General features: G+C 30.5%; 3 protein-coding genes across 4 annotated transcripts; all 3 read right to left on the bottom strand.

The window, feature by feature from the left end:
- Positions 1–13,226: 13,226 nt before the first annotated feature.
- Positions 13,227–15,589, bottom strand: LOC100266527 (putative pectinesterase 63). The gene is made up of 4 exons (XM_002277166.4): positions 14,440–15,589; positions 14,129–14,335; positions 13,794–14,035; positions 13,227–13,586 (listed from the first exon to the last, which is right to left on the bottom strand). Exons 1-4 carry the CDS (start codon positions 14,929–14,931, stop codon positions 13,418–13,420), a joined length of 1,110 nt encoding a protein of 369 aa, XP_002277202.1. The 5' UTR covers positions 14,932–15,589; the 3' UTR covers positions 13,227–13,417.
- Positions 15,590–15,676: 87 nt separating this feature from the next.
- LOC100244185 (DAR GTPase 2, mitochondrial) lies at positions 15,677–21,225 on the bottom strand. Of its 2 annotated transcripts, XM_002277149.4 has the most exons (8): positions 20,990–21,215; positions 19,616–19,720; positions 18,503–18,580; positions 17,979–18,129; positions 17,737–17,807; positions 17,528–17,624; positions 17,142–17,347; positions 15,677–16,026 (listed from the first exon to the last, which is right to left on the bottom strand). In XM_002277149.4, exons 1-8 carry the CDS (start codon positions 21,137–21,139, stop codon positions 15,775–15,777), a joined length of 1,110 nt encoding a protein of 369 aa, XP_002277185.1. In that variant the 5' UTR covers positions 21,140–21,215; the 3' UTR covers positions 15,677–15,774. The 2 variants fall into 2 exon arrangements, with proteins under 2 accessions (XP_002277185.1, XP_010662217.1); XM_010663915.3 differs by lacking the exon at positions 18,503–18,580 and having other exon boundaries at positions 20,990–21,225.
- Positions 21,226–26,587: 5,362 nt separating this feature from the next.
- LOC104882056 (uncharacterized) lies at positions 26,588–27,022 on the bottom strand. Its single transcript, XM_010663981.3, has 2 exons — positions 26,707–27,022; positions 26,588–26,604 (listed from the first exon to the last, which is right to left on the bottom strand). The coding sequence occupies exons 1-2, from the start codon at positions 27,020–27,022 to the stop codon at positions 26,588–26,590; spliced, it is 333 nt and encodes a 110-aa protein (XP_010662283.1).
- Between the last annotated feature and the right edge of the window lie 760 nt (positions 27,023–27,782).

Raw genomic sequence — 27,782 nt, 5'->3', positions numbered from 1 at the left:
GAGACACCATCGTATAACATAATATGGTAGGCAAATATTCTTTGGAAACTCCTATGTAGTGTAGTATGACTAATGCTGGCAATATCCTTTGTAATATTCTTATTGAAGTGCCCTTGTTATTCTCGCTAGTCCACAATATATGAGAGAATACATAGTAAATTACCCTAATATCCTAATAGGTAATAATTAAATTAGCTAAAATGACTCAAATTAAATTTTAAACATTCTAAATTAAAAAAAAAAACAAAGAATAATATCTTTTACTATTTTGAAAATTTTTCTTTATATATACATATTTTTTAAGAGTTAATTGCATTCATCTCCCATGAGATTTGACCTATGTCCAAAGGGGTTGTTATGACTTTGAAACATGTCTAGTAGGTTAAGGGAAACTCATACATATATAGTATTGGTAACTTTTATTTATTTATTTATTATATATTCAATATGGGATATCACAATCACAACTCCTATGCAAACGCATCTTTGTTGTGTTTCATGAGATTATGGATCAAAATAAAAAGACATCCCTTTTAGACCCAAACAAACTCTCACATTGAGATTACGGGGCCAAATAGATAGCCAATCCTTGTGAGGCCAAATAGACTTTCATATTGAGATCAAGGATCAATTTTGATTATGACCCACATAGGGACTATGAAGACAAACAAACAAACATTCTTTGTGAGGCCAAACAAACTTTCACATTGAGGTCGGAGATCAATTCTAATATCATTTGTAATGACCTGCTCCAAATCATGTTGGTATTATCTATTATGGGTTCAAGGGGTCTTCATGAGTTTAAAATATGTCTACAAAGTTAAAAACAAAAAGAAACCAAAAACAAAAAAAAAAACAAAAAAAACTCATACATACATAGTGTCAGTAACTTTTTCTCTTAATCACTATTAATTTAAAATTCTATCATATATATTTCATGTTCTTTTCATTTGTTATTTTCAATCTCTTCCTATTTAATTCAAAATAAAGAAAGAATTTGATAAAGATGATTAAGTGTATTTAGCATAAGAATAAGAAAAGATGAGTAAAATTTACTTTTATTTATTTATTTTCTTGATCCAACATGACCAAGAAGGACACTTGTCAATCTTACTCTTACCCTTCTCGCTTTCTGGTTTGAAATTCAACTTAATTTTTGTTAGAAAAGATAAGATAGGATTAGTTAAGAATTAGTCTTGACAGCTCATGCTCAACAGATTGTAACGATACATAAGCTGTAGAAATATATAGAGGAAATAGAGAGAGTCTACTTCTTTATGAAGAGGAGACTTTCTTGACAGTCTTCTAAAATAACCTTTTCCTCTATCTTCTCTTTAGAATATTCGTTCTTAGAATTCTATCATGGTATCATGAAAAGGAAGTTTATGATGCTATCATTATTGATATCAAGACCACGACAACCTAGTAAAAATATAGATGTTTACTTGAGTCCATTGGTGGATGACCTTAAAACTTTGTGGGAAAAAGGAGTTGAGACTTATGATGTACACTTGCGTGAGGTTTTTACTTTAAAGGTCATCCTTTTATGGACAATCAATGATTTCCCTACATATGGAATAGCTAGTTGCACTGTGAAAGGATATTATACATGTCCAATATGTTGAGAAGGAACATGTTCCAAAAGATTAAAGCATGGTAGGAAAAACTCGCATATGGGTCACCGACGATTTCTTCCACGTAACCATCCCTATCAAAGACAAAAAAAGGCATTCAATGGTGAACAAGATTTTAGGATTCCTATAAAAATTTTGAGTGGGGAAGAAATACTTGAAAAAATTGATCTCATTCCTATTTCTTGGGGAAAAATGAAGATAAAATCTCTTGAATCTGATGTGAACACAAATTGTTGGAAAAAAAAAGTCCATATTTTTTTAGTTAGAATATTGGAAATATCTTCATGTCTGTCACAACTTGGATGTTATGCACATCGAAAAGAATGTCTGTGAGAGTATTATTGGTACTTTGTTTAACATCTCAAGGAAAACAAATGATGGACTTAATGCTCGACTTGACCTAATTGAAATAGGTTTAAGGTCTGAACTTTTCCCAAGAGTTGACTTGAAATAGACCTACCTTCCCCCTGCATGTTATTCACTATCCAGAAATGAGAAAAAATTAGTTTGTCAAACGTTGTCTAATTTGAAGGTCCCTGAGGGGTATTGCTCAAATTTTAGAAATCTTGTCTCCTTAGAGGAATTGAAGTTGTTTGGTCTAAAATCTCATGACTACCATGCACTTATGCAACAACTGTTGCCAATGGCATTACGTTCTGTTTTGCCAAAGCATGTGAGATATACTATATCAAGATTGTGTATCTTCTTCAATAAATTATGTACAAAAGTGGTTGATGTGCCAAAATTGAATGAAGTACACAATGAGTTAGTGGTCACGTTGTGCTTACTTGAAAAGTATTTTCCACCTTCATTTTTTTATATTATGCTTCATCCAACAGTGCATTTGATAAGGGAGGTGCGACTATGTGGTCCAGTTTACTTTAGGTGGATGTACCCATTTAAGAGGTATATGAAAGTTCTTAAAGGATATGTTCGCAATTATAATCGGCAGAAGGATGCATTGCTGAGTGCTATTTAACAGAGGAAGCTGTCGAATTTTGTACTAAATATTTATCAGGGACTCATGCAATTGGAATTCCAAAAAGTAACAATTATGACAACAAATTTGGTAGACTTATAACTGGTGGTCGTTCTACCAACATTGATCATAAATCGTGGTTACAAGCACATCATTATGTGTTAGAGAATACAACTATTGTCTAGCCATACATTGAGTAAGAAAAATATACCTTTATTTTTTTATAATTTCATAACATAATGATGAAATCCTAAGTTTGCATTCCTTGTCTATAACGTTATAGGGAACATATGAATTGGTTTCAGTCTCAATACCCTCAATAATCTAAGAGACAAATTTGGTTGCAAGAAGAACATATGCGTTGTTTTACATATTGGCTTGAAGGAAAGGTAATCTCTTAGTTTTCAGAAATTATTTTAATATGTTGAAAACACCACAAGTTTCCAATTATGTTTTGATTACACACAGGTTGAAGAGGCTATCCATAATGGGCAAGATATTCCCAACACGCTTAGGTGGTTAGCACATGGCCCTACTCACCAGGTGGTCAAATATCCTGGATATATCGTTAATGGGTATCATTATCATACTAAGGAATGCGATATGACATGCATCACCCAAAATAGTGGTGTTAGCATTTTAGCAGGGACTATGCAAATTGCCAATTCTAAGGATAAGAACCCAGTTTTTGGTGAACTTTGCTTTTATGGGGTCATTAATGAGATATGGGATCTTGATTACAACATGTTCAGAATTTCAATTTTCAAGTGTGATTGGGTTGACAACAAGAATGGTATAAAAGTTTATGAACTCGGGTTCACATTGGTTAACTTCTCCAAAATAGGTCACAAATTGGATCCATTTATTTTAGCATCACAAGCCAAGCAAGTCTTCTATGTTGAAGACCAACTTGATCCCAAATGGCCAATAGTTTTCTCAATTCCTCCAAAAAATTTCAACAACATGGAAGGACTGGATCACTTCCCCGATAATTGCATGGAACATCACCCCTTTATAAGTTCAATGCCAGAAGTTGAATCTTTTGATGCTATGGATGAATCAGAGGCAATATACATGAGAGAAGACTGTGAGGGCATATGGATTGAAAAATAATTAAATAATATATTGTACCTTTGACATGAGATATAATAAGGCATTTCACTTATTAGTTTTCATGAGTTGCACATTAGCTTAGCTTCTATATATTGCTCATGATATATATATATATATATTGATCATCCCAAATTTCTTTCATGCATCATAAACATATGTTATTCAAAGGTACCACTTCAATCTTCATTTAACTATCTTTTTTGTTGTCCATGGAACTAGATTTATATTATTTTTTATTATCATGTTTTGATTTTATGCTCACATAACTTGAAACTCTCATTCATTAAAACTATAAATCATAATTGAAACTATGCACTAATTTATTTTTTTATTATCCTCACAGATAAATTCTTCATTATTGATAAGAAATCAAAACACAAGACAAACTTTGAAAGAAAATTTCAAAAAATATATTTGTGAATGACCAATTTAGTTATAGGAAATATATGCAAGGCTATACTAATCTTGCTTTTAAGTCATTTTACAGGTTTGTTGGTGAAGTACTAGTTTGCACATTCACTTGATATCTTCCACACAAATATGGATCCAACAGAAGAGGAAATGCCAAAAGTAAAGCATAGAGGTAGTACATTGAAACTAGAGATCGCAAAAAATCGAAGTAAAGGGATAAAACTCAAGATTGAATACAATAGCCTTGGTAGTCACATTAGGGAAAATTCAGTTGAACTAAGTAGTTATCTTGGTACAATAACTAGAACCCATGTGCTAATAATTACTGAGAGTTGGAGGAAAGTCGCTAAAGAGACTAAGGAAAAGTTATGGGATTTGATCACGATAAGTCTATCTATAGCTTTCATATATAATTATTGTATACATTCATTAACATGAGCTACCATGGGTTGCTATTTTGTAGACAAGCTTTAATGTGAATCAAAAATCCAAGAGGAATTGTTTCCTACTAATGGGCATCAGGTTTCAAACCTTTAAGTACAAGTTGACAAAGAAATATATATTGTCTTTCAAGAATGACCTAGAAAAGCTGAAAAAGCCACCTCCTGTCTACCTATTCATACAAGAGGATCATTGGAGATGGTTTGTTAAAGATAGACTTTTTGAACATTTTAATGTTAAGAATTATTTTTAATACATCTTCAAATTTTACATTTACATAGTTTCACCATGTATTAATTTTGTGTCTATATTTTGTAGGACTATCACAAGGTTCAGAAATTGAGAAGAGATAAACACATTTACAATCATTATCTTGGAAGAAAAGGATATGAATGTTTTGAGCAAGATATAGTAAGTTATCAATATCGGTAAAAAAAATGGAGCATATATTTTGTTTATAGGAAAATGATTCCAATTTTTAAATATCATTTATTAACTTGATCATATTGAACTAATGAGTTTTATTGTCAAAATTTTTATAGCTACAAGCAAAAGGGGGTATTGGTAGGGTTGATAGAAGTGTTTTATGGAAGAAAGCACGTGAGAAGAAAGGAAAGTTTAATAAGATTACAGAGTCAATGATTAACATGATAGTAAGTTAGCATATTTATGCCTTTTAGAGCCTATAATGTTAGTATGTCTATGTGACTATGGTTTGTGATGATATCGTTAGGTGTTAATAGGCAAGAGGCTTAATGCTATCATTTTTATGAGTAGTTATGTTATACATCAATTTTTCTATTATCCTTTATATTAAAACAATTCATTTTCTAGCTACCTTGAATTGGTTGTCTTTTATTGATATGTAAATCATCTTCATCAAATTATTACTAATATATGTTTTGTTGTAGGATGAATTACTAGAAAAGGCTAAGGAGACTGCACTACCTCCACCTGGTCCAAACGACATATTATGTTAGGCATTGGGTAAGCCTGATAATCTAGGACGTGTGGTAGGTCAAGACCGTTTGGTTAGGCCCAGCTCATGTTTTCATCAACCATCTGATGACATGAAAAAAAATCAAAGAAGAAATATGGGAAATGGTACGAAATGAGATGGAAGATGCCGCAACAAGACAAGTTATGTCTCCCCCCCACCCCATTCTGATATGGGTAGTAATAACATGAGACAACTTTTTTTACAACCAATTGTAGCAGAAAAACCAATGTTTAAAATGATGGAAGAGCCCCAACCACCACTGAAACACAAGGTATGCATTTACTTACTAATAATACAAGATTAATACAAGTAATATAAAGCCTATGTAAATGATATTATTTGTTGTATTGAAGGTAATTAAATGTAAATTAGTAGTGGAAAGAAAAGGAAATGTTGTTGCAACTAGTACACTAATAGAAGAAAAATGATCAAATAGGTTGGTTGTAATAAATGTTGCACACAAGCCAGATGCTAGACTCCCATTTCCAAATCCATTTGAGATTATCAATGTTGGGGATGCTATTGGTTTTGAGCTTGACTGGCCAACAAGCCTTGTCATACTTGAAACTGAACATCCTCAGGTATGTCATTTTATACATGTAGTAAATTTTATTGTAACTTGGTATTTTATTATCTAGGAGTATATATTACTAACATTCCTTCCATTTTCATAGGTGTTGGATAAAGGAAAGAAGAAGGTAGTGAAGACACCAATTATTCGAAAATCTAAGCCTCAAAATCATTCGATCATTAAAAATTTTCAGAAATTTGTGGATGGTTGTCTGGGTAATGACAAGACATACCCAATACAACTCCCTATTTCACTATTTGGTGTCAAATTTCAAACATACATATCTAGAGAGGATTGTAAATACATTATTTCATCTTTAGAGGTGTCATCAAACTGCATCTCTTTCTATTTATGGTGTGCACCTTTTATTTTCATTGTTTTTATTTTTAAAATATGAGTTGCCCATGTTGAACGAGATTGGATATGACTAATGATAATTTTCTTTTGGTGTTTTGATACAATAATAGGCACATGCATGATCAACTACATATTGCCAAAAAGGAATCACAATTTATATTTGTTAATCCTTTTACAATATCACGAGCAGGCTTTAGTACTCCTCAAATAGAGAAAAGAGCACAATTGTTGTCAAAACGCTTAATAGAGTGCCAAGATGCTAAATATGTTTTCATACCCTACAACCCCGAGTAAGTGACAAATATTATACTTTAATTTGAGGTTTTATGATTGATTTATATTTCTAATTAGATGCTACTTTTGTTTTTAATGTTTTAGCTTTCATTGGGTCTTGGTAGTGATTGAGCCAAGGAAAATGATAGTCCACTATCTTGACCCTATGCATCACAAATCATGTGAGGACTTAAAGGATATCGTAAACATGTAAGTTCTTCCTATTATTTTTCATAGTATTATTTATAAAAAATAAAAAAAATACATTCACCTCAAACACATTTTTTTATTATTTATACATATTAAAACATATAACATTTACCTATTTTAAAAATGTACCCATTGAACTTATTTACATAGGGCTCTTTGAATATCTGAAAAGAAAACATCTAAGAGGGAGCCATCTTGGCAACTAGTGCAGGAGGCATCCAAAAATTTTTATTTACACATTAGCTTATGCATTTGCACCATTTATGTATATGAGTACTAATTTTATTTTATAATTGATCGATTAGTGTCCAAGACAAGAAGGAGGGTTCGAATGTGACTACTTTGTTATGAGATTCATTAAAGAGATAATTTTTATCCTACAATTATTGCTTCAAAGGTATTACTTATTTAATGAATTGTACATAGTTTTAGGCTTCCAAATGTTATGCATTTTAATGTTATTTTCTTATTTGATTTCAGTTTGGTGATAAAAAAAACATATTCTCAAGTAGAATTCAATGAAATTAGAGGAGAATGGGCTACTTTTGTGCTACAATTAATCATGAGTCATGTTGATGCATCATGATCACCATGCATGGTGAGTCCCTTAGCTACTACATGAATTTTTCCATAGGTATTGTATAGTATTGCTTATTCTTTGAATAATGTTTCTATTTGAAAAAAAGAAAAAAAAATAGTTCTTAGATTTGTTCATTTATGATAACATCGATCCATGTTTATTTTCTTCAATAAAAATCTCTAAAACTCATTAAATTATGAAATGCAGGTATACACTATTGGGAGGGTGAAATGTAATATAGAAAGAAAGAAGAAGGCAACAAGATTTTGGGTTTTTAAATGCAACTCTTATGTCATACGTTGTAGGACATAAACGTTACTTTAATTGGTACTGAGAAAGTTAGATTTTTATATGGGACTTTTATGTCAGTTTATAGTTAGCCGGTTTTATGTTTATGAAATGGAGGTATACATGAATCTTGGGATCTTTAACATTTCTAAATCATGTTTTGGTATGTATTCACTCTTCTTTTTTAGTTTTGATGGGTTTGATATGTTGGATGTACTACCTTTTTGTGAACATTTGATATACAAATATTATTAGATGATCAATGTATTATGAGTTATTCCATAAACATTACAGAAAAATGAGTTAAATATAATATGATTGTTATATTTATGGACAAAATATAAACAAGTTAATCTTATTAATTCATAAGCATTACAAAAATCTATAACTAAAACCAATCATATATTCCACAATAATTTACAATGATGTGACATCATAACTCAAAGGTGATGCATTTAATGTGACATCATAACTCAAAGATGATGTATTTAATGTGACACCCTATCATCACTAGAAATATATGGTGTCACTTCCGAATGGGTCACCATTTATCTACTTTGGTGTCACTTCCAAATACATAACCAATTGGTACCCTCTATGGTGTCAGTGGAGAAGGTACGCTATTTTGTAGTGACACCCTATGTTTATAGCGACTTGTTATAAATGTCACCATATACCTTTTTCCTTGTAGTGTAACCAAATGGGGTATTGAGGTTAATCCCAATAAAATTTGAGTTGTCCAAGAATTGACTTCTCTCAAACCAATGAAGGAGATGTCAAGCATTAAAGCATATTGGTTAGGAGATAAAGGGGGGAAGTTTCCTTATGTTATAAAAGGAGGCCTCCACTTCCTACACTATTCATCGCAAAGCTTTCATCCCTTTGTAAGCTTTATATTCTCCACTCCCAATTTAGAGGGAGGTTGTAATTTTATCTTCATGATGAATAGTTTTTTTTATCTTTCCCCATGCAAGTTTCCATCATAATTAGAAGGGTTTTACCACGTAAGTACTTTTGCCTATTGTTTTATTTATTACTTTGTTCATTGTTCCATTTCCTTTTATTGTTCTATTCTCAAAATATTGTTGCAAGAATCATTTTATAAAAGCAGTATCTAACCCAAGGTTAAGATAGTAATTGGTTACTTGTGTAATTAACACATGTATAGGAAAGTTCTATCAAAAGGGTGATAAGAGCCAAAGGAAAGGGGTTTTAAGTGGGACTATTGTGACCCCTCCACTTTCCTAGGGACTTTCTTAATGTATTAATACATAGACAGTTACTACTATTTTAGGTTACTATTTAGTATAAAAGTGAAACAAATGGCAATGAAATTTGAAATAGAAAAGTTCAATGGGAGCAATTTTAGGTTGTGGAAAATGAAAATGAAAGTTATCTTAAGGAAAGAAAATTACCTAGAAACAATTGAAGAAAGACTGGAAAATGTTGAAGGCAAAAGGTAAGAGCGAATGGATGGAGATGTCATTTCAACCTTGCATTTAGCAATAGCATATAATATACTGTCAAACATCTCAAAATGATGAAAGAAACTTGGAATACTTTAACAAAATTATATGAAGCCAAGTCACTTCACAAAAATATCTTCTTGAAAAGAAAACCCTACACTCTTCATATGTTTGAATCTATTTCGATGACTGAACACATCAACACCCTGAAGACTTTATTCTCTCAACTATAAGCTATGGAGCATAACATAGAAAAGAAGGAACTACTGAACTTCTACTCCAAAGTCAACCTAATTCATATGATCATCTCATCATAAATGTGCCCAATGGTGCTTTGAAGACAATGTTAGTCTTTAATGATGTTGAGTTTGTTGCACTTGAGGAAGAAAGTAAGCTTAAAACAAGAAAGACAAAATATCATCTTCTCAACAAATCAAGACTCTAATTATTTTTAGAGAGATCAAGAGAACATGGCTCGAACTAGTAGGAGTTACAACTAAAATAGGTCAAAGTTACAAGGTAAGAAGAAAGTTAAATGTTATCACTATGAAAAACTAGGGCATGTGAAAAAAGAGTATTGGCACTACAAAGGAGGGGTAGAGAAAAACATGAAAGGGAAATGATCTATGTCATTGAAATACACAAAGTTGTGTAACATGTACTTTGGATGAAAGTGAAATCTTGTATAACAAGGCAACAACCATTGTGGAAGGCAAAAAAAGATTTACTAAAGTTTTGTCGGTTGACTCAATAACAACATGATACATGAATTCCCATAGAGAATGATTTCACCAATATGAACCTATCTCAAGAGGATCAATGTACAAGAGCAATGATCTTGCCTTAGAGATTGTTGCATTAGCTCCATCAAAGTAAGGATGGAAGATAGTATGATTCACGCTATTCTAAAGGTATGATTTGTGAAGAGCTTAAAGAAGAATCTGCTATCAATGGGACAATTTCATTCACCCAATTACTCCAAACTCCATGTTTTTTAGTTTTTTTACTTCTTCTTCCTAAAGTTAAGAGTGATAAACTCTCAAAGAGATTTGCAGTCTGTGTTTTCTTGGACTAAGGTATAGGACAAAGTGTTATGATCTAACCTCCAAAAGATTTAGATGCTCTTGCTATGCCTCATGATAGGAAAATATGCCTCTTTACATCAATTTTGTGATTCCAATAATTTGTCTCCTAAGTCATTCACTTTTCTTGACCTATTCAATGAACCAAATGTAGGAATTAATCACCATCCATTGTCTTCAATTCCCTCTTACCACAAAGAACCTTCTAAATATGGCAAAAGGCAATGGATGAAGAAATAGAGGCCTTGAATAAGACTTGTACATGATGTGTTGTCATGTTACCTCCTAGAAAATCTGTAGTTGGTTGTAAATGGGTGTACATAGTAAAAAAAAATTGATCAAATGGGACCATTTGTAGAAGGCCCAGTCAGTGGAAAAGGGATTTATATATGAATATGGAATGGATTATGATGAAATCTTTGCTCCAGATTCTAAAATGACATCTATTCATTGCTTATTATTATGGCTTCATAAGAAGGTGGCAACTATCTCAAATAAATGTCAAAAATGTCTTTTTAAATAGTGACCATAAAGAAGAAGTCTATATGCAACATCTATCTAGACTATGTTCAGATCACGAAAATCAAGTTGCAGATTGTATCATGCTCAATATGTCCTTAAGAAGGCATCACATGCTTCTATGATTCTTTTTTTTCTTTTTCTTTTTCTTTTTCTTTTTTTTATGCAAAGCCCTTATGCTTCAGTTTTCTACGTTCAATGCTCTAATCAAAGAATTTTGTTGTTGCTTCTCTACATGCATGATATGGTGGTTATGAGAAATAATATAGATGGAATAGAGACATCAATGGCATCTACACAAGTGCTTTGAGATAAAAGATCTTAGACCATTGCTTTATTTTCTTAGGATTGAGATATATTTCGTCTATATTTCTTCTCATACCAACTGCTTTTTATTGTAAGTAATCACCATTTGTCATTAAAGTTTGATAGCTGGAAAAGATGTAGTAAAAGTGGTAAGTGTACGATCCATTTCCAATATATTTTTAAGTTGTTCTAATGAATCGAGAGTTTGATAAAATTGTTATTTAAAAAGATATGTGAATGGTTAGCAAGTAATGGGTGAATTACATAACAATCTACTAAAGAAGTTTCTGGCGTTTGCAAAGGCAACATCAAGATTTGATGTGTAAACGTAATCTTAGATATTTTTTTCAAAAATTTGCCAATTTTTTCGGCAGAAGTTTTTTTTTTTAATTTATCATTTTATTTTATATTATCTTTTTATTTTTAACTAATTTTCATATTTATCTCATTAATTCTATTTTTTAAAAATTATTATCACTTCACTCTTAATTTTTTTTATATTGATCCTTTTAATTTTGTTTAATTTTAAATGTTTTTTTAAATATTAAAAATAGGGAAAACTAGAATTTGATTCACCAATATGACAATATATGGAAAAAATAATCTTAAATTTTTTAAGTTAGTATTATCTTCATCTATTTAAAAATAATTTGAAATACACTTTTTTAATGAGTCATTCAATTATTCTCAAAAATGTCTCTTTACTTATCCTGTCATCCAAATCAAATCAATTGACTACTAAACTCCTTCACGTAGATATTTCTCTTCCTTTTAGACGTACATTTTATTATTATTTTATTATTTGAGAATTTTTTTTCTCTAGAAACATTATAAAATAAGAATTTCAAAAAAAGAAAACAAAGTTTATTATACTATTAATAAGTTAAAAATAAATTCATATTCTTGATAATAAATAAACTAATAATAAATTTATATTTATTATACAATATTAATAATTGTTTAATATAAAAGAGAATAAAATTTGTTGTAAGAGTTTTTAAGATATAAAATGTTTTACAATTTGGTTGTACTTTGATATATAGTATAAAAATAAATAAATAAATATTTTATATTAAATAAATTAATCATAATTAAAATAATTATATATTATTAAATTTATTATTTAGTATTTAACAAACAACCTTACTACTTTTTAAATTGGTAATTATGATTAAATAAGATTTGTTTGATAATATAATAATAATATATGAAAAAGGAAGAAAACATTTATTTAGAGGAGTCTAGTTGTCAATTGATTTGAATGAAATGATAAGTAAAAGGGCATTTTTGGGAATAATTGGATGACTCATTAAAAAGTCCAGATATTTCAATTGTTTTTTAAATAGATGAAGATAATACTAATTTAAAAATTTGGGATTATTTTTTCCATATATTTTCATATTAGTAAATCAAATCCCATTTTTCCTCTTAAAAATATAATTTTACTCAAAAATTGCTACCATATAAAGAAATTAATGAAGTTATAATATTTTATAAATTAAAATTAATTTGATAAGATAAATTATTAATAATTTTAATTATTTAAATAAATTAATGTTAATAGAAATAGTTGTCACCACAAGATTTGTAATAAAATTTTAGAAATTAAATCTCAAATAAAATATGTTATATAAATCAATTTAAATTTTTATTTAAAATGTAATAAAACATGGTTTAATAAAAATATTTTTAAAATTTTAAAATAAATGAATATAAATATATTAAAGGAATTTAACCTTTTTTTTTATATATAAAAATCTAATAAATATTATGTTTAATCATATTTTTCAATTACACTTACAAAATAACTTTAATACGTGTATTCTTCTTTATTTTATTATTTTTTTTAAGTTTTTAAGTATTTTCATGAATTTTTGATATTTTGGTCAAAATATCCAAATATCCGTAAAATCTTAAGTACAGATATATCCGTGTTTACGGATATTTCAAACCTTGTATATATCTCACATTCATGAAGAAAAGAAGTTTTTAAAAATAATGAACAATTCATTTAATTGAACAATTCATTTAATAGGCATAGAATTAGAATTATTTGTATACATGCATTATGATTCCCCCATTTCAATTACTATTCCGACCACCCTAAGTCAAGGGAATGAAAGCAGAACGTGGCCATCATCATTCATTGCAGGTTACATACCAAATGTGTATCTTTGTTCATGTCTTTCAACGGAGTGCAAGACCTGGGGGAGGCAGCAACCATGTTGAAGCATCAATGTAGTTGAGGGTGATGAAGGGTGTGGCTCCATCATCGTCTAGTTCCTTGGTGAATTTGGATCGTTTAGATGTGTCTGCCCCTGGTCCCATACACTTGTATTCTCCATAGAAAACCAATCTGTAAAGCCATGCATAACAACTCAATAGGACATGAAAACTGGAGCGTTATCTATCTAATAAAACAAATGAATCTCACATCTCTTATGAACACATATTACCAAGCATTGGAATTTCTTCCCTGTAGGACAAGGGGTTTCATCTCTCTTTCATCATGTTACAACATGTCTGTTAAAGAAAACAATAAAGAAAGAGAAGGAGAACTTACGATTCCCGTTCAGGGTGGATGTTATTGGACCACCCTAAAGGACTGACAACAGGGCTCATGAAGGTGTATGAAAACACCACCTTCGGTCTACTCATCCATGCCCGCCCTAAGAAAGTGTTGCCGCCAGTACCTGACAAGGTGCAGTGGACGAATGAGTATCCATTGTCCTCCGATTCAAGGTTCCTTGCCTGCGCTGTGATCACTGAAAACCCGCCGTCTCCCTTGGTATGTAGCTCAGTGCTCTGCACCAAAACAACGTTTTCACCAACAGTTAGCACCCCATACATACTTGTGGTGAAATTATATTGACTGTGTCTGCAGTGTCCAAAACTTACCAAATACAGAGACTTTCCACTTCCAAATATGTAGTCCACAGTGCCTTCAACGTAGCATCCATGGAAAAAATGCCTGCCCCTATCATCACATAGGGTGTCCTGAAAACCGATCAGCCTGCAGTTATAAAACGCGGCCTTATCGCCTGACACCCTCAGTGCCACCGCCTGGGCTCCCTTCCTTTTCCCGTCCGGCCTTGGGGACGAGTTCTGAAATTAATTAATTATAACACCAACAACTTCACATTTTTGGCTAAGAATTTTATAAAAAAAAATGTGTCATTGCCATCGTAACATCTAATTTCTTCACTCACAATGACAATTATGTTCACCGCCATGAAGTAATCCGACTCCACTATGAGCGTCGCGCTGTCCACTGTCCCGAACTCGGCTGCCGTCCCATCAAATGACAGCTTTGGCATGTCCTCCGGTGATCCGTAGAATGTTATAAAGGGCTTATCCCTATCGATCTTGATTTTCTCTTCATATTCTCCGCCTCCAATCCATATAATCACGCGCCGAGTATTACCAGCTGGAACACTATTGACTGCCGCCATCACCGTATTGAAGTTTCCTCCACCGCTTTTACTCACCTTGATGATTTTTACGCTGTCCTCCGCCTCCACTAGGGCTGGATCCAGCGTCGTCCTCCGGAGCTTGTACTTCTGGATGCTATTTCTGAACCATGGAGCTAGTTGACTTTTATCGCTAGGGATTTGTGCATTATCATTGTCGGCAAGTACAGCCGACAATGAGAGGAGGAGGAGGAGGAGGAAGAAAGCAATGGAAGTCATGGTTGTAGCCATTCTTGACTGGAGTATGTATGGAATGAGGTTGGGGAGTTGAGAGAGGAGATGGTGCAATTAATCTTTGTGTTTGAATTAATAAGGAGATAGTAGTGCAATTTATAGAGCCACGCCATCCCTTCTTCTATGATGCAGTGGAGCTCAATCTTGACCATTTCTTTCCCTCAAAACTATAATGTGTTTGAAGCTCAATCCTTACCATTAAAATATAACAATTAATACTAATTTTTTAAAATTCCACGGTTCTGATTTTAGATTTACGTAAATATTTCTAACTACAAAGTGAAAAGATAGAACCCACACTTCACAAACCCGATTTCAACTCGTACGTTCTTTTAAATTAAACCTACCTCTTCAGGGTGAGATAGTTGATAATTTCAAAATTAAGAAAGGTTGCAATGGGTATATTGAAAATATCCCTCTTAGTTTTGGCTCCGAATTCCAAAATAAGGCAATAAGATTAAGCTTATCCTTATCCACATTATGAAAAATTAAAATCAAATACAAACCTCCCTCATGGAAGAATTGATGCCTAATAATAAATTTAAACATTTGACAACTTCTCTCATAAAACAAAGTTAGGAGCCAAAGTTGGTATCACCTTTGAGTGCTCATTAGAAGCTCTATGAAGCCCGAGACGAAGGAATTTCCAACTACTTGTCCATAGTAAAGAATATCATATCCCACCTCAAGCAGTTTGAGAGGTGATATGAAAAATCTATAGTACTCATCCCAATGGCCCTTATTTTTTAATAGGTAATTTTTTATTCTTTATTAATAATATTAATGATTAAAATATTCAACATAAAATAAATAAAAATGTAACATTTTCATGCCAACAAGTCATTGAATATTCCTTGGAACCGAGTCTAAAGTATAATGACCAAGCCTCCCAGTCCTATACAGATTAAGTAACTTAGCAGCAACTTTATTCTCAACATCCTCACCTGATTCAGAAGCCACCCTAAAAGCTTCCCGCAGGGCTGTGAATTGGGTTTCTATAAGCCTTGACAAATCCTTTTCTTTTTCCAGACTACCGGGAAAAGATGAAATTGTCTCGAAGAGAACACGGCGGACTTCACGCACCACAAAATCCTGTTTGAATAACAATGATATCATTTACAGATGAAGAAGAGAAAAGGAAAGAATCAGAACTATTATCAAACCGGTTGGTACTCATTGTGCATCTGTTTCATTAGCAAGCATAATACACCATGATGTCCTTTTAGCCAAGATGTCGGTTAAATTACATAGGATGGTGACAAGTGACAGGGAGCTGAAGATGTTAGTCAGAAAAATGAAGAATTTCCTTTTAGTTTTTAAAGACCAGGAGCTCAGCAAATTGTGTATTATTTTTTTTCACTTGTTTGACGTACTATGTCCTGACTTCTGATGGACGAGATTATGAAAAAGGCTGTAGGATATGACAACTTTTTGATCAATAAAGAATACAGCACAATTACTGATCATGTTGCTAGGGCAAGTACTGTAAATAAACAACCTATTTATGAAAGCTCAAGCTTGGGTTACTCATAAGTGATTTTATCATCTTAAAGAAGCCAAAGCATCAAACATTGATAAGCAAATTGAAAGACAAGGTGAAGACACAAGACCACAACCTAAGACGCATGAAGTCCAAGCTTTTGATTGTAGATGTGTGGGAGTACTTTAAAGTTTTTACAAGGTTCTCCGTAATGTTCTCATTAAACAGTCAATATTTACATGGAATAATTTGAGTTTCCAATGAGGCTGGAATTAATTTAAGGCAATCTGTGAGGTTCTACTTGTTAGGGACCTCCGGGTCTTTCACGGTAGGAGAAGCACATTTTGCCCCCCTAGTAGAAACTACAAGATGCGGCTTCAGAGTGGGCCGGGAGTGTCATCTAATGACAAGAGGTTCCTGCAACCAAAAACTCAATTCTAGAGGCAAGATTGAGCTTAGTTCAATGTAAAGGAAGATTATTCATTCTTTTCAAAAGCAACTGGATGGAATTTGTTTCATCATATGAGGTCTAGTTTGCAGATACAAGCACATGTAAAATTTACAATTACTTCAGTTCAAAGACAATATTTCATCAAACATCTTCTTACCAAAGAACCATTTCATTGTTATGAACACAAATATAATAACAAAAGGTCCTTGAAACTCTAGCTTAATAACTTTGCGCATATAATATTGTTGATTTATTTGGCAACTTAAATTCACATACCTGCGTATGATCAGTAGGATATTGCCTTTTTTGTCTTGAATCTAACTCAGAGCTACCCAAACAGCCTACTCTTTGGTCTATAGTTGATATCTCATTCTCTTCAGCGGACAACTTTTCCCATTTCTTGTATTCATCACTCCGGTTGAGGATAGAAAGAAAATATTGAGCAAGTTCTTTTTCCCCAACTAAACAGTCTTTAATAGCTCCTGCAGTTGAAAAAGGAAGCCAGCTAAGATAGTTGACAATTCTGGAAATAATCATCTAATCCATTGCAGATATAACACAGTATGGATAACTCACTCAGATCGCTTGCCTGACTAACTTTGGTTCACTAAATTGTACAAGCTGCAGGCCAAAACATTAGACATATAACACCAGTGTCATACCTGTTAAAGCCAGTTTGGAGCACACCACAACATCAAGAATGTCAGGGGGTAAAATACCAGGGGTGTCCAAGACATAAACATTAGGGTGGCTACCAATCTGAAAATGAAAATCAATTTCTTCCATAAGATGACGAACATAAACAGAAAAACAAATAGGGGGAAGAAAAGAAACTTGCTGAAGCTTTCATAACTAATTCTGTACTGCACACCTTCAAGCTACTGATATCTCTTGTCTCCCCTGGAATTGGACTCACAGTTGCATGCTTCAATTTTCCCTTTTCTTAAAGTCAATAAATAGCCATAAAGTAAGAATCCAACAAAAGGTTAAAAAACATGAAGATAATAATCTTCGATGATTAAATGCCTTGAATTTCAGAAAATAAAATATAAAGAAAGAAGAAGGAAAAGAAAATATTCCTGCAGCTAAGACAACTAAAGAAGGTTGTATTACCTGCAGCACTAATCCGCCCAATCTGATGCAAAGAGTTGGCCAGGGCTGATTTACCAACATTAGGAATCCCAACAAGCATTATTGTTGCAGTATAACTAGAGTGATCAATCTTCTTTACCCCTTTGACTTGAGCTTGTAGAAACTTCAGGCACTGTAAAATATGAATTGTTATTATTAAATGATATTAAATTTAACAAACAAAAAGACAGTTGATATCATGAGAATCCATCAGAGAAGAATGGGTTTTACTTCCTTGCATATATATAAATTATTGATAAACATTTTAAATTTATACCTGAAAAAGGATCATTGCACGAGCAAACAAACACAAGCTATCCTTACCAAAGACTACTATTGAAAAATCAGAACAATATGACTACATATAATTGAGAAGCTGATAATATACATCCAATGAAATAGACTCATTTTGTACTCAGCAAAATCGACTCAAACAACAGTCTGTAAAACACCATGAAATGATTCAAACGGCCCTTAATGATTAGTGTAAGGATTACTAAAGTTACCTCCTTGATGTTGTCCTTATTATGGGAATTGACCCCAAAAGAAATGCAGTTTTGTTGCTCAAAATATCTCATCCACTCCTACAGTGAAATGAAATATAACAAAAGTACATAAAGAAAACATAAAATGATATATAAATCACAATCAAGTTTAATCTCTGTCAATATTCTAAAATACATAAAATTATTCCAGGAGAAAATATTTCCTCATTCTCAAATAAACGTACCCACCTTGTGTGGCATCAAACTAAGCTTCAAATAAGTGATACAATAGCACATTGCTTTTTCAGCAGAAGTTTGAGCACTTGTCAAAATATTCATTGGATGGGCTTAAATTACCAAGGAGGCGAGTGAACAAAATTTTTAGCCTTTAAGCATGAAGAGAAATGGAAAGAGAAGAAAAAGAAGAAACAAGGCTAATTAGAAAGGATTAATTGAAAGGGTTATGTTCTTATCATGGAAATTCAGAAATTATATAATTTTACATCATGAGATTTTAATTTATTAGTTATTTGGGCACAAAATTTGAAAGTTATATCATTGAAATTTCAAAGTCACAATTGCCCAGTTATTATGGAATACTGTTGCTGAAATGAAAAATCAGAGTCTCTTTGGAAGGAAAAAAAACATTATGAATGAGACATACGGAATTGTAGGTAGGGTATATCGGCAATACAAATTATAGCATAAGAACACAAATCCTTTATCAATTTCAATCAACTTAACAGAACTTCATGCCAACATAAGCCTGATATGAACCAAAACCTAACGGCCAAAATTTTGTTGTCGACAATAAATATATAGCTGAAAATATCTCTTGCACTATAAAATCATTTTCTTAAACTTACACAACAATTCATATTGTTTGTCATTCAGTATTGAATTTATCACCTACCAAAAGAAAAAAAATTAAAAAACAAATCTATTGATTCACCAATTTTTCAATCAAGGAATTTCATACGCAATGCATAAGAGAATCACTATCTTCAATATACTCAACCTTAGTAATAATCCTTTCTAGGAAAAATAAATAAATATATATATATATATAATTAAAAATAAAACAGAATGGACAAAAAAATAAAAACAAAACAGAATGGATAAAAAAATAGCCACCTTTATTTCTAAGCGATTTGCAAGGTCCATCTTGTTCAAGACTATAATGCGCTTGGAGGAAGATGGGAAGTTCCTCAACTGATCATACTCTGAGGACAATGGAATCTAAAGGTTGGAAAACCAAGCTATTGTCAATAACATAAAACTAAGAGAATGGCTAAGAAATGTAGTGAGAGATAAATAAAGTCATGCCAATATCCTAATTTCACCCTAGAAAAGGCTATTAATAGAAATCTCTCTTGAGCTCACTTTAGAACCAAATTTATGGTTCTTATTTAAACATGTTTCTCTTTTGAGCTATAGCTAATACAAGCCCTTGGTAAATACAATTATCAGCAAAGAAAAAAGCAAGAAATTAGATCCAATAATTGAAATTTTACAAGAAAAAAATCAATGGGAGTTGCATATGCACACCCCCCCCCCCCCCAGAGATTCACATTCTCTTTCTTAAAATTGAGTTTACAACTGCCCCTTATGAACTTGGATTGAAACAAGCTTTTTTTTTTTTCTTTTTTATTTGGTGTACAAATTTTAAATGTAGCAAAGATATGCTACCCTTATGAAAAATTATCCAGAATTATACTAATGATATCCTCCTTTCACCAGCCACGTCACCCCAAAAAGAAAAACCGGTACTTTAGAAATATCTTTGGTTAGAAGCCTCCACAAAAAACTGAGGCACTAGATCAGACTTTCCAATGCCAACCTCCAAAAGAAAGGACCAAGCTATTTGTTCAGAGAAATAGTGTGCATTGATGTTGTTCTCCTTTTGGGTTCTTATTCCCTTACTGTTGAGTTTTCTTTTACTCTTTTTCTTTTTTCTTTTTTTTTCGTTTTGAGATGGAAGTCTCTTCCTTGCTTCTCATACCACCACATCCACCACCATTTTTAACTCTTTCTAAAGAGTAAAGGTAATCGGTATTGAAGATGCTACTCTTCCCACCTCATTTGTTGCTGCTCTTTCCATCCCATCTACCTTACAATCATGCTAATAGGCAAGTGGTGATTGGAATAAAAAAGAAATATTTATATTGATTTTAATCTTTTCTCAGTTCTTCCACTCTCAATCACCCTCTTTTGGAGGTGAGAGAAGAAATGATAAACCAGGTTAGAAAATTAATCCCTTTCTACCCCCCATCACTTTATGCAACATCTGCAGATGGTCAAAGTGGAGGTATGAGAAGCATTTTCCTAGTACCATCAAACTGAGTACTTACACTAGAGGCGTCCGTTACAAAAGCCAAAACCCCAATTACAGAACATTTAAAATTTTCACAACAAACATTCAAACAGAATCATTGAGGCATTTTATCAAACACTCGGCGTGCTCTTTTACATATGAATAAATGAGAAGAAAGTGCAGGAAAAGCAAACCCTAGCATCCCTGACTTCGAGGACGAGATCCACCAGCGGAATACGCTCGGAAACAGCGCGAGAAGCCGCAGCCATGTGAGGACTGAACCATGTTTTGGCCGCTCTCTTCACACCACTGCCCAATCGCTTCTCCAAATTGGCAATTGTCATTGGCTCTCTAACTCTAGGACAGCGGAGTTGAAACGATGCGTTTTAGTCTTCGGAGAAACATCATGAGAACCACGCAGTAAAATATTGAATTGAACGACGCCGTTTCAACATTTTTCAAACCTTATCTTATTTACTATGCCCACAAGGTACATCCAATTCCATTCATTGCGATAGGGTTAAACTGGTCTTATTATTGTTGATTTAATCAGGAAAGTGTTAATTATTTTTTTTTTAAATAAATAAAAATTTCCTCATTTTAATACTTATTAAAATAAAAAATTCTAAAAAATATATATAAATTTATCTCATATTTTTCAAAATTACTTTTAGAAAATTTAAAATATAGAGTAATAATTTTTTATTTATTACTTTTTAAAAAAAAATAATAATCAAATAGAAAAATTCAAAATATTATATAAACTAATTTTTATTTATTTATTTTATTAATTTCTATATTAATCAAAAAATTATTTTATAAAGTAATTTTGTAAGACCGTGCAAATTAAATTAAGTTTTTAGTAATTTTATAAGGTTATTTAATTTAAATCGGATTTTTGAAATTTTATATATTTAATCTTTTATTTCAAATCCATTTTTTTAAAAGTTAATTTTGAAAGATTATGTATTAAATCAGAATTTAGTTCATATATTTTTTATATAGTAATGTTAATAACGTTTAAAAATTTATTTTATCAATTAATTTTGCAAGGTTGTCTAAATTGAGTCAAAAATTTTTATTCATGTTAATAAAATTAGAAAAATTATTTTACTAATTATTTTTTTAATATTGTTTGAATTAAATCATTTCAATTTTTTTTTATAGTAATTTTAATATAAAATGAAAAATTGTTTTATCGATTAATTTTGTAAGGTTGTATGAATCATATTAGAAATTTTAATTAATTTTTTGTAAAGTAATTTTTATAAAATCTTTAAATTATTTAATCCATTAATTTTTTTAAAATGTGTAAGTTAAATTGAAATTTTATTTATTTATTTGTGTCCACTATTCTTTATACAATATTAATAAAATTGGAAATTTATTTCTCCAATCAAATTTGCAAAGTTTTGTAACTAAACTTAAATTTCATTTTGCGATTGATCTTTTGTAAATTCATGTTATTAAAATTAAAATTTTATTTTTAAAATTAAATTGTATAACATTAGGCTCTAAATTAGAATTTTACTTTATAAATTGAACTATATAAAATTGACATCAAAGAAATTTGAATTTTGTCCTATAAATAGATTATTTATAAAATTTGAAATATTATCATTTAATTAGATCTTGATTATACAAACGTTCCTTTAATTTTAGTCAATCGAGGTTTATTCCCTCAAATTAGAGCAAAAGATAGATTTGTTCCTTTAATATTAATTAGTGAAGGTTTATTCCCTCAAACATTATTTGTATATAAATATTCATCGATCATCAATAAAAATTGTATGTTAATTTTCTCAATCTTCTTCTTTTACTATATTTCAAACATTCCTAATAAATAACCTAACTTTTGTATTTGTTCTTGGTCCACAAACATTGCCTTATTTTTTTATTGGAGTTTAATTAGGGTTTTAAATTTCTTATATTTATCTCCCTTTAAAAATTAAAATAAAATAAGTGACAACTTCAAAACAACTATTATTTTTTTTCTAAATAATAGAAACCATATTTTCAAATAAAAAAGGGTCTTGCCATCAAATGGGGGTGCATGTAAAAAATAAAGGTCCATGGTGATAAATAGTGGTTAAATGAAGATAAATATTTAAAATTTTTAATTATTTTTTACCACTTAAATGCAGGGGTTGCATGTATATTATGATTTTTAATACTTTTATCAATGTTATATAGGTGATTTTTTTTTAAAAAAAATCCACCAAAAATGTGATCCCCATTTTACTTGAAAATCAATTATAATTCAAATTTTAACTATTGAGACTAATTCTCAAACATCATATGATATAGAGAATAATTGTATGTTAACTTTATTATACCAAAAAACCCATTGGACTTCTAAAAAAAATTCAGCTTTCTTTCACTAAAGTATATATATAAAAATGGATACAATTAAATTTTAATAAATTGATCCAACATTATCAAAAATTATCTAATAAGTAATTGTTTGACAAAAAAATTTTATCAAAAATTTTGTTCATGGGATTTGACAACATATTGCAAATTGAAGATGAAATGCAATTAAAAAAATAAAAATAATAATAATTAAAAAAAAAAAAAAAAAAAACCAAAACCCATTATCATATGTGAAAGGGAAAAGGGTAATATTCTAAGTCTATGTTTGTTAGTCTTTTTTTTTTTTTTGTTGACTTGACCTAAAAAAATAGAAAAGGAAAAGGGAAAAAGGAAGTGTATCTTTATTTGCTAAAGGTGTAGAAAAGACTTATGAATGTGTGCCACTATAATGTGTGAAAGAGAGAAAAAAAAAAAAAAAGATAGTTATCCAAGTGTATATTTTCAACCATCATCTGACTTGACTTAATAATAGTGATTTAAAATTATGAACGTATTCGTAATTATTTTGATTAATTATAGAAAACTCAATTATATCTAGTTACTAAAATAAAAGATTTGCTAGAATTTCAATTAATTTACCCATGTTGGTTTCAAAGTATAGTATGATAGAATTGCTAGCAAATCATTCAACACTAATAATGTGTTTGAATTACTTTTAAGAAGTCAAAAGACCTATCTTTCTTTCTCTTTTACATTTAATAAAAATTTATGATTTTTTTTTAATAATATTTAAAAAAAACTTATCACTTAAGAAAAAAAGTTTAATATGAAAGTCATAAAAATATTGGTTCTGCTAAAACTTTTATGATCCCACTATTATTGTTTAAAATTTGTTAATTTGACTTATCAATTTCTATCCACAAAATAAAATAAATAATAATAATAAAAAGCCACCAAAATGAGACATATTTGAGGGAAAACTTCTTAAACACTACAAAAAAAAAATATATTCAAAGATCAAGTACAAATTTAATAGCATTTGGAAGAACTGTCCTCAAATGTTACTCCTTAAAATACATTTCCAAGCACAAAATTCAATCCCACAATGGTCTATTGCTGAGAGTAGAAGTAAAAAAATATCCCAAACAAGCCCTTGAGTAATAATCACACAACAATTTTTATTTTTATTTTTTATTTTTTATTTTTGGAATAGAGAAAATAACGGTATGGGCATGAGGTGAATGGATGATGATGTTCCTCCTACTGTTGGATTAGCTATTTATCTTACCTGAATTATATTAATCATAAGGTTAAGTTATTAGGGTTGAAGAGGTCTCAGATTTGGCATTTGATAGTGTTTGTGCGATACAAGGTTGCATGTGAAAAAACAAAACAAAAAAGGGAGACTTAAGTCATGGAAAAATTTGAAATTATTTCAATATTTTATGACTTTTTCTTTAAGAAAACTATTAAAATATAATGTTACGTACACAATAATGGGAATAATCAATAAAATAAATAAATAAATAAATAAACAAAATAAGAACACACAAATTGATGTGAAAAACCCTAGATGAAAAAAACCACGGGTAGAGAAGAAAGAAATCCACTATATGAAAAGATTGGTATAAGAGGGAAGAGTTGTGAATAACTATAAAACTATACATCATATATATATATATATATATATATATATATATATATATATATATATATATATAAGATCCATCGACCCACTATAATTTCATCATATATGTCACATCATAAGCTTTTTAGATTTAATAAAAAAGAATTCGGGTCATCAAACTCTAACAGATAATGTATAATTTAGAAATAATCTCTCATAAGTTTATCTTATTAAGAAATTACAAAAACTTCAAAAATAAAAATTATATGATATTTATTTTTGAAGATATTATAAAATAAAATAAGAGAAATATAAATTAAATTCATATTTACTAGTATCACATGATACAAATACGTAAATAACATATTTGAAAGTAGCTATAATTTTATTTTTTTTAATATATTTCAAGAATTATTTAATAAATGTTTCATGATTTGCTCTTCTAGAGACCTTTAAATTGTTTTGAACACTTAATTCCATGATGAGCAGAAAACCTAGAATATATATATATATATATATATATATATATATATATATATATATATTATTCTTTTTATATTAATTTTTTTGTAAAAAAAATGTTAGAAATGTTTTTTCTTTTAGTTTCAACAACTTTAATGTTTTATTTTATAAAATTGTTATTATAGATTTATTTTTGAAATTTCCAATAATTACTTAATGTAGATTAGAGTGGTTTTTAAATATAAAAAAATAAATTAAATTAATCCTTGTATTATAAAGCATTAAGAGGAAATTATGGAATTTTTTGAAACTATTTCATTCAAGAATCTATTAATTAATAATATTTCTCGACTTTCTCTCTACTATCATATGATTAACATGATTTCTCAACATACTATGAAATTTTAAAAATAATAAAAAAAGCAGTAATTTTCTAAAATATACATACAAAGAAGTGAAAATATAAATTGAATTAATATTTATTTCTATAATGTGATTAAAAATTAAGAAAAAGATTAAATAATCATGTTTAAAATATTTCAATAATATATTAATGATATTTTGTGATTTTCCCTCAAAAAAATAACTATTAGAAAATAACTATTTTCATAATATAATAATGATCTTTCATGATTTTCTCTCTAAATGGAAGTATTAGAAAAACAAAGTACGAGAATCTTAAATATATTACTATTAATAAAATATATTTAAATATAAATTATGTTCATAGGTATCATATGAGAAAATTATGGTGTTCATATTATATATTGTCATATGGTAAAAGATTTAAAAGAAATTATGAAAATTCTGAAGATACTTTAAATACATGTTATTGATATTTTATAATTTAGACTATTAAATAAACCATCAAATTAGAAATTTTGAAACAATATATTTATGTGTGTTGGTACTTATAATAATTAATATCCATTGTAAGAATATACTTTTATTGATGAATAATTTATATTAATCACAAAAAGTCCCTTATTCTTTTACAAATAATTATATTTTTTAAAAATAATTATTTTTGTGATCATGTATATTGGTAGACATTTGCAATGGATTAAATCCATTTAAACAACACCCTTTTCCGAATAGATATTACAGTTATTTGGAGAATTGTTTTTATATCAATTTGATTTAAAAAGTCAACTTATTTGGTAGTAGACTAACAATATATGCACCAAGAAAATACAAGAACCATATATACCATTCCTTTCTCATAAAATATGATATACTCTTGTCTTATTCATAGTAAAGTCACCTTAGCACAACAGGTGCACAAGGAGATATTCAACTCACAAACATGCCAAGGGTAGCACTGACACTCAGTACTTCAACATGGTAACTCAAACTATATTCATATTAAAGCAGGCAGGGTGTCTCTTCCTCATGGAATAGTGATACCTGCAGAAGCCAACAATCAAGTTAACCAAAAACAATTACATTAGCCATCATGATCAATCATCAATGGCCTTCAAAATATGAAAAAAGCCATAGAGAACTTACTCCCACACTTGAGATTGTGAGGAACTGCCCTTCCACACCCTTCAATTTTCTTAATGAGCTTGTTAAGACCATAGGCTCGAATGATGGAAGCGACCTTGGGAGAGACATAGGGGCATACACACTCAACATGGGTGACTCGAACACGCTGGCAGCAGTCTGCAGATGGGCTTTTCCCGTAGAGCACTGCCAGGCACGCATTACCAGCAAGTTTCGTCTCCACTTTGCACTCGGTGGGGCTCATGTCTGCGCTTGCTATGTGAATATTCCCCCAGATGCATACTAAGGCTGCAACCACCAGCATTAGAACTGCCCTCATGCTTCTCTTTTTTTTTTTGCCACACACGCACAAACATTGCTGAGGAGCATCTGAAATATATAGAACTGAGTTGGGTACCCAAGTGGCCGTGTCCATTACTATGAGCACAAAGTCTATGACCATTCACATAGGTTATTGGGATTAAGCTGAGGACACAATATGTGTATTATCTTTTGAGTTTTAGATTGGTTGGAGGCCATCAACATGGTAGAGGATGTCATTTTCTTGATCAATGATTAATTTGAAGAACATCATAAGGGCATCCTTTGTGGGGAATTTTTCCCTATGCGTTACGTCATAATAGTTGACTCTGCCTCAAAAAGTCTCTACGAGACCCAAGCCAGTTAACTTTGGTGCTTATGTTTCGGTTATTTTTCCATTATGTGTATTGAGTACTTTGTACAAGAAAATTAACCTGAAAGCAATAAAAAAATCTTGGGCATTCAATCCATATTGGGTAGACAAACAGTAAGATGTACTGGTTGTACTTTAAACATTGCACTGTAGTTTTACCCTATATGGCAAAAACTTAGTCCTGATGAACTTGTTTCTTGGTTGATTTCCACTTGATTGAACGGAGGAAATGTCGTCATTCAGCAGTTCAGTGATCACAATGAGCTTCAACTGATAAAAATGTAACTTGGTCGCTTTTTGGATGACTTGATTGCTCTGTGTTGGGGAATTTCTATTGCAGATTTTTCATCTCCATGAATTCCACAACCTGAGGTCATCATATTCCAAGAGATGACATCTCTTAATT

This window comes from Vitis vinifera, chromosome 16 (assembly GCF_030704535.1).
Source record: "Vitis vinifera cultivar Pinot Noir 40024 chromosome 16, ASM3070453v1".
NCBI lineage: Eukaryota > Viridiplantae > Streptophyta > Magnoliopsida > Vitales > Vitaceae > Vitis > Vitis vinifera.
Note: the sequence above shows the minus strand (reverse complement) of the source record. Positions and strands in the feature narration are given on the sequence as shown.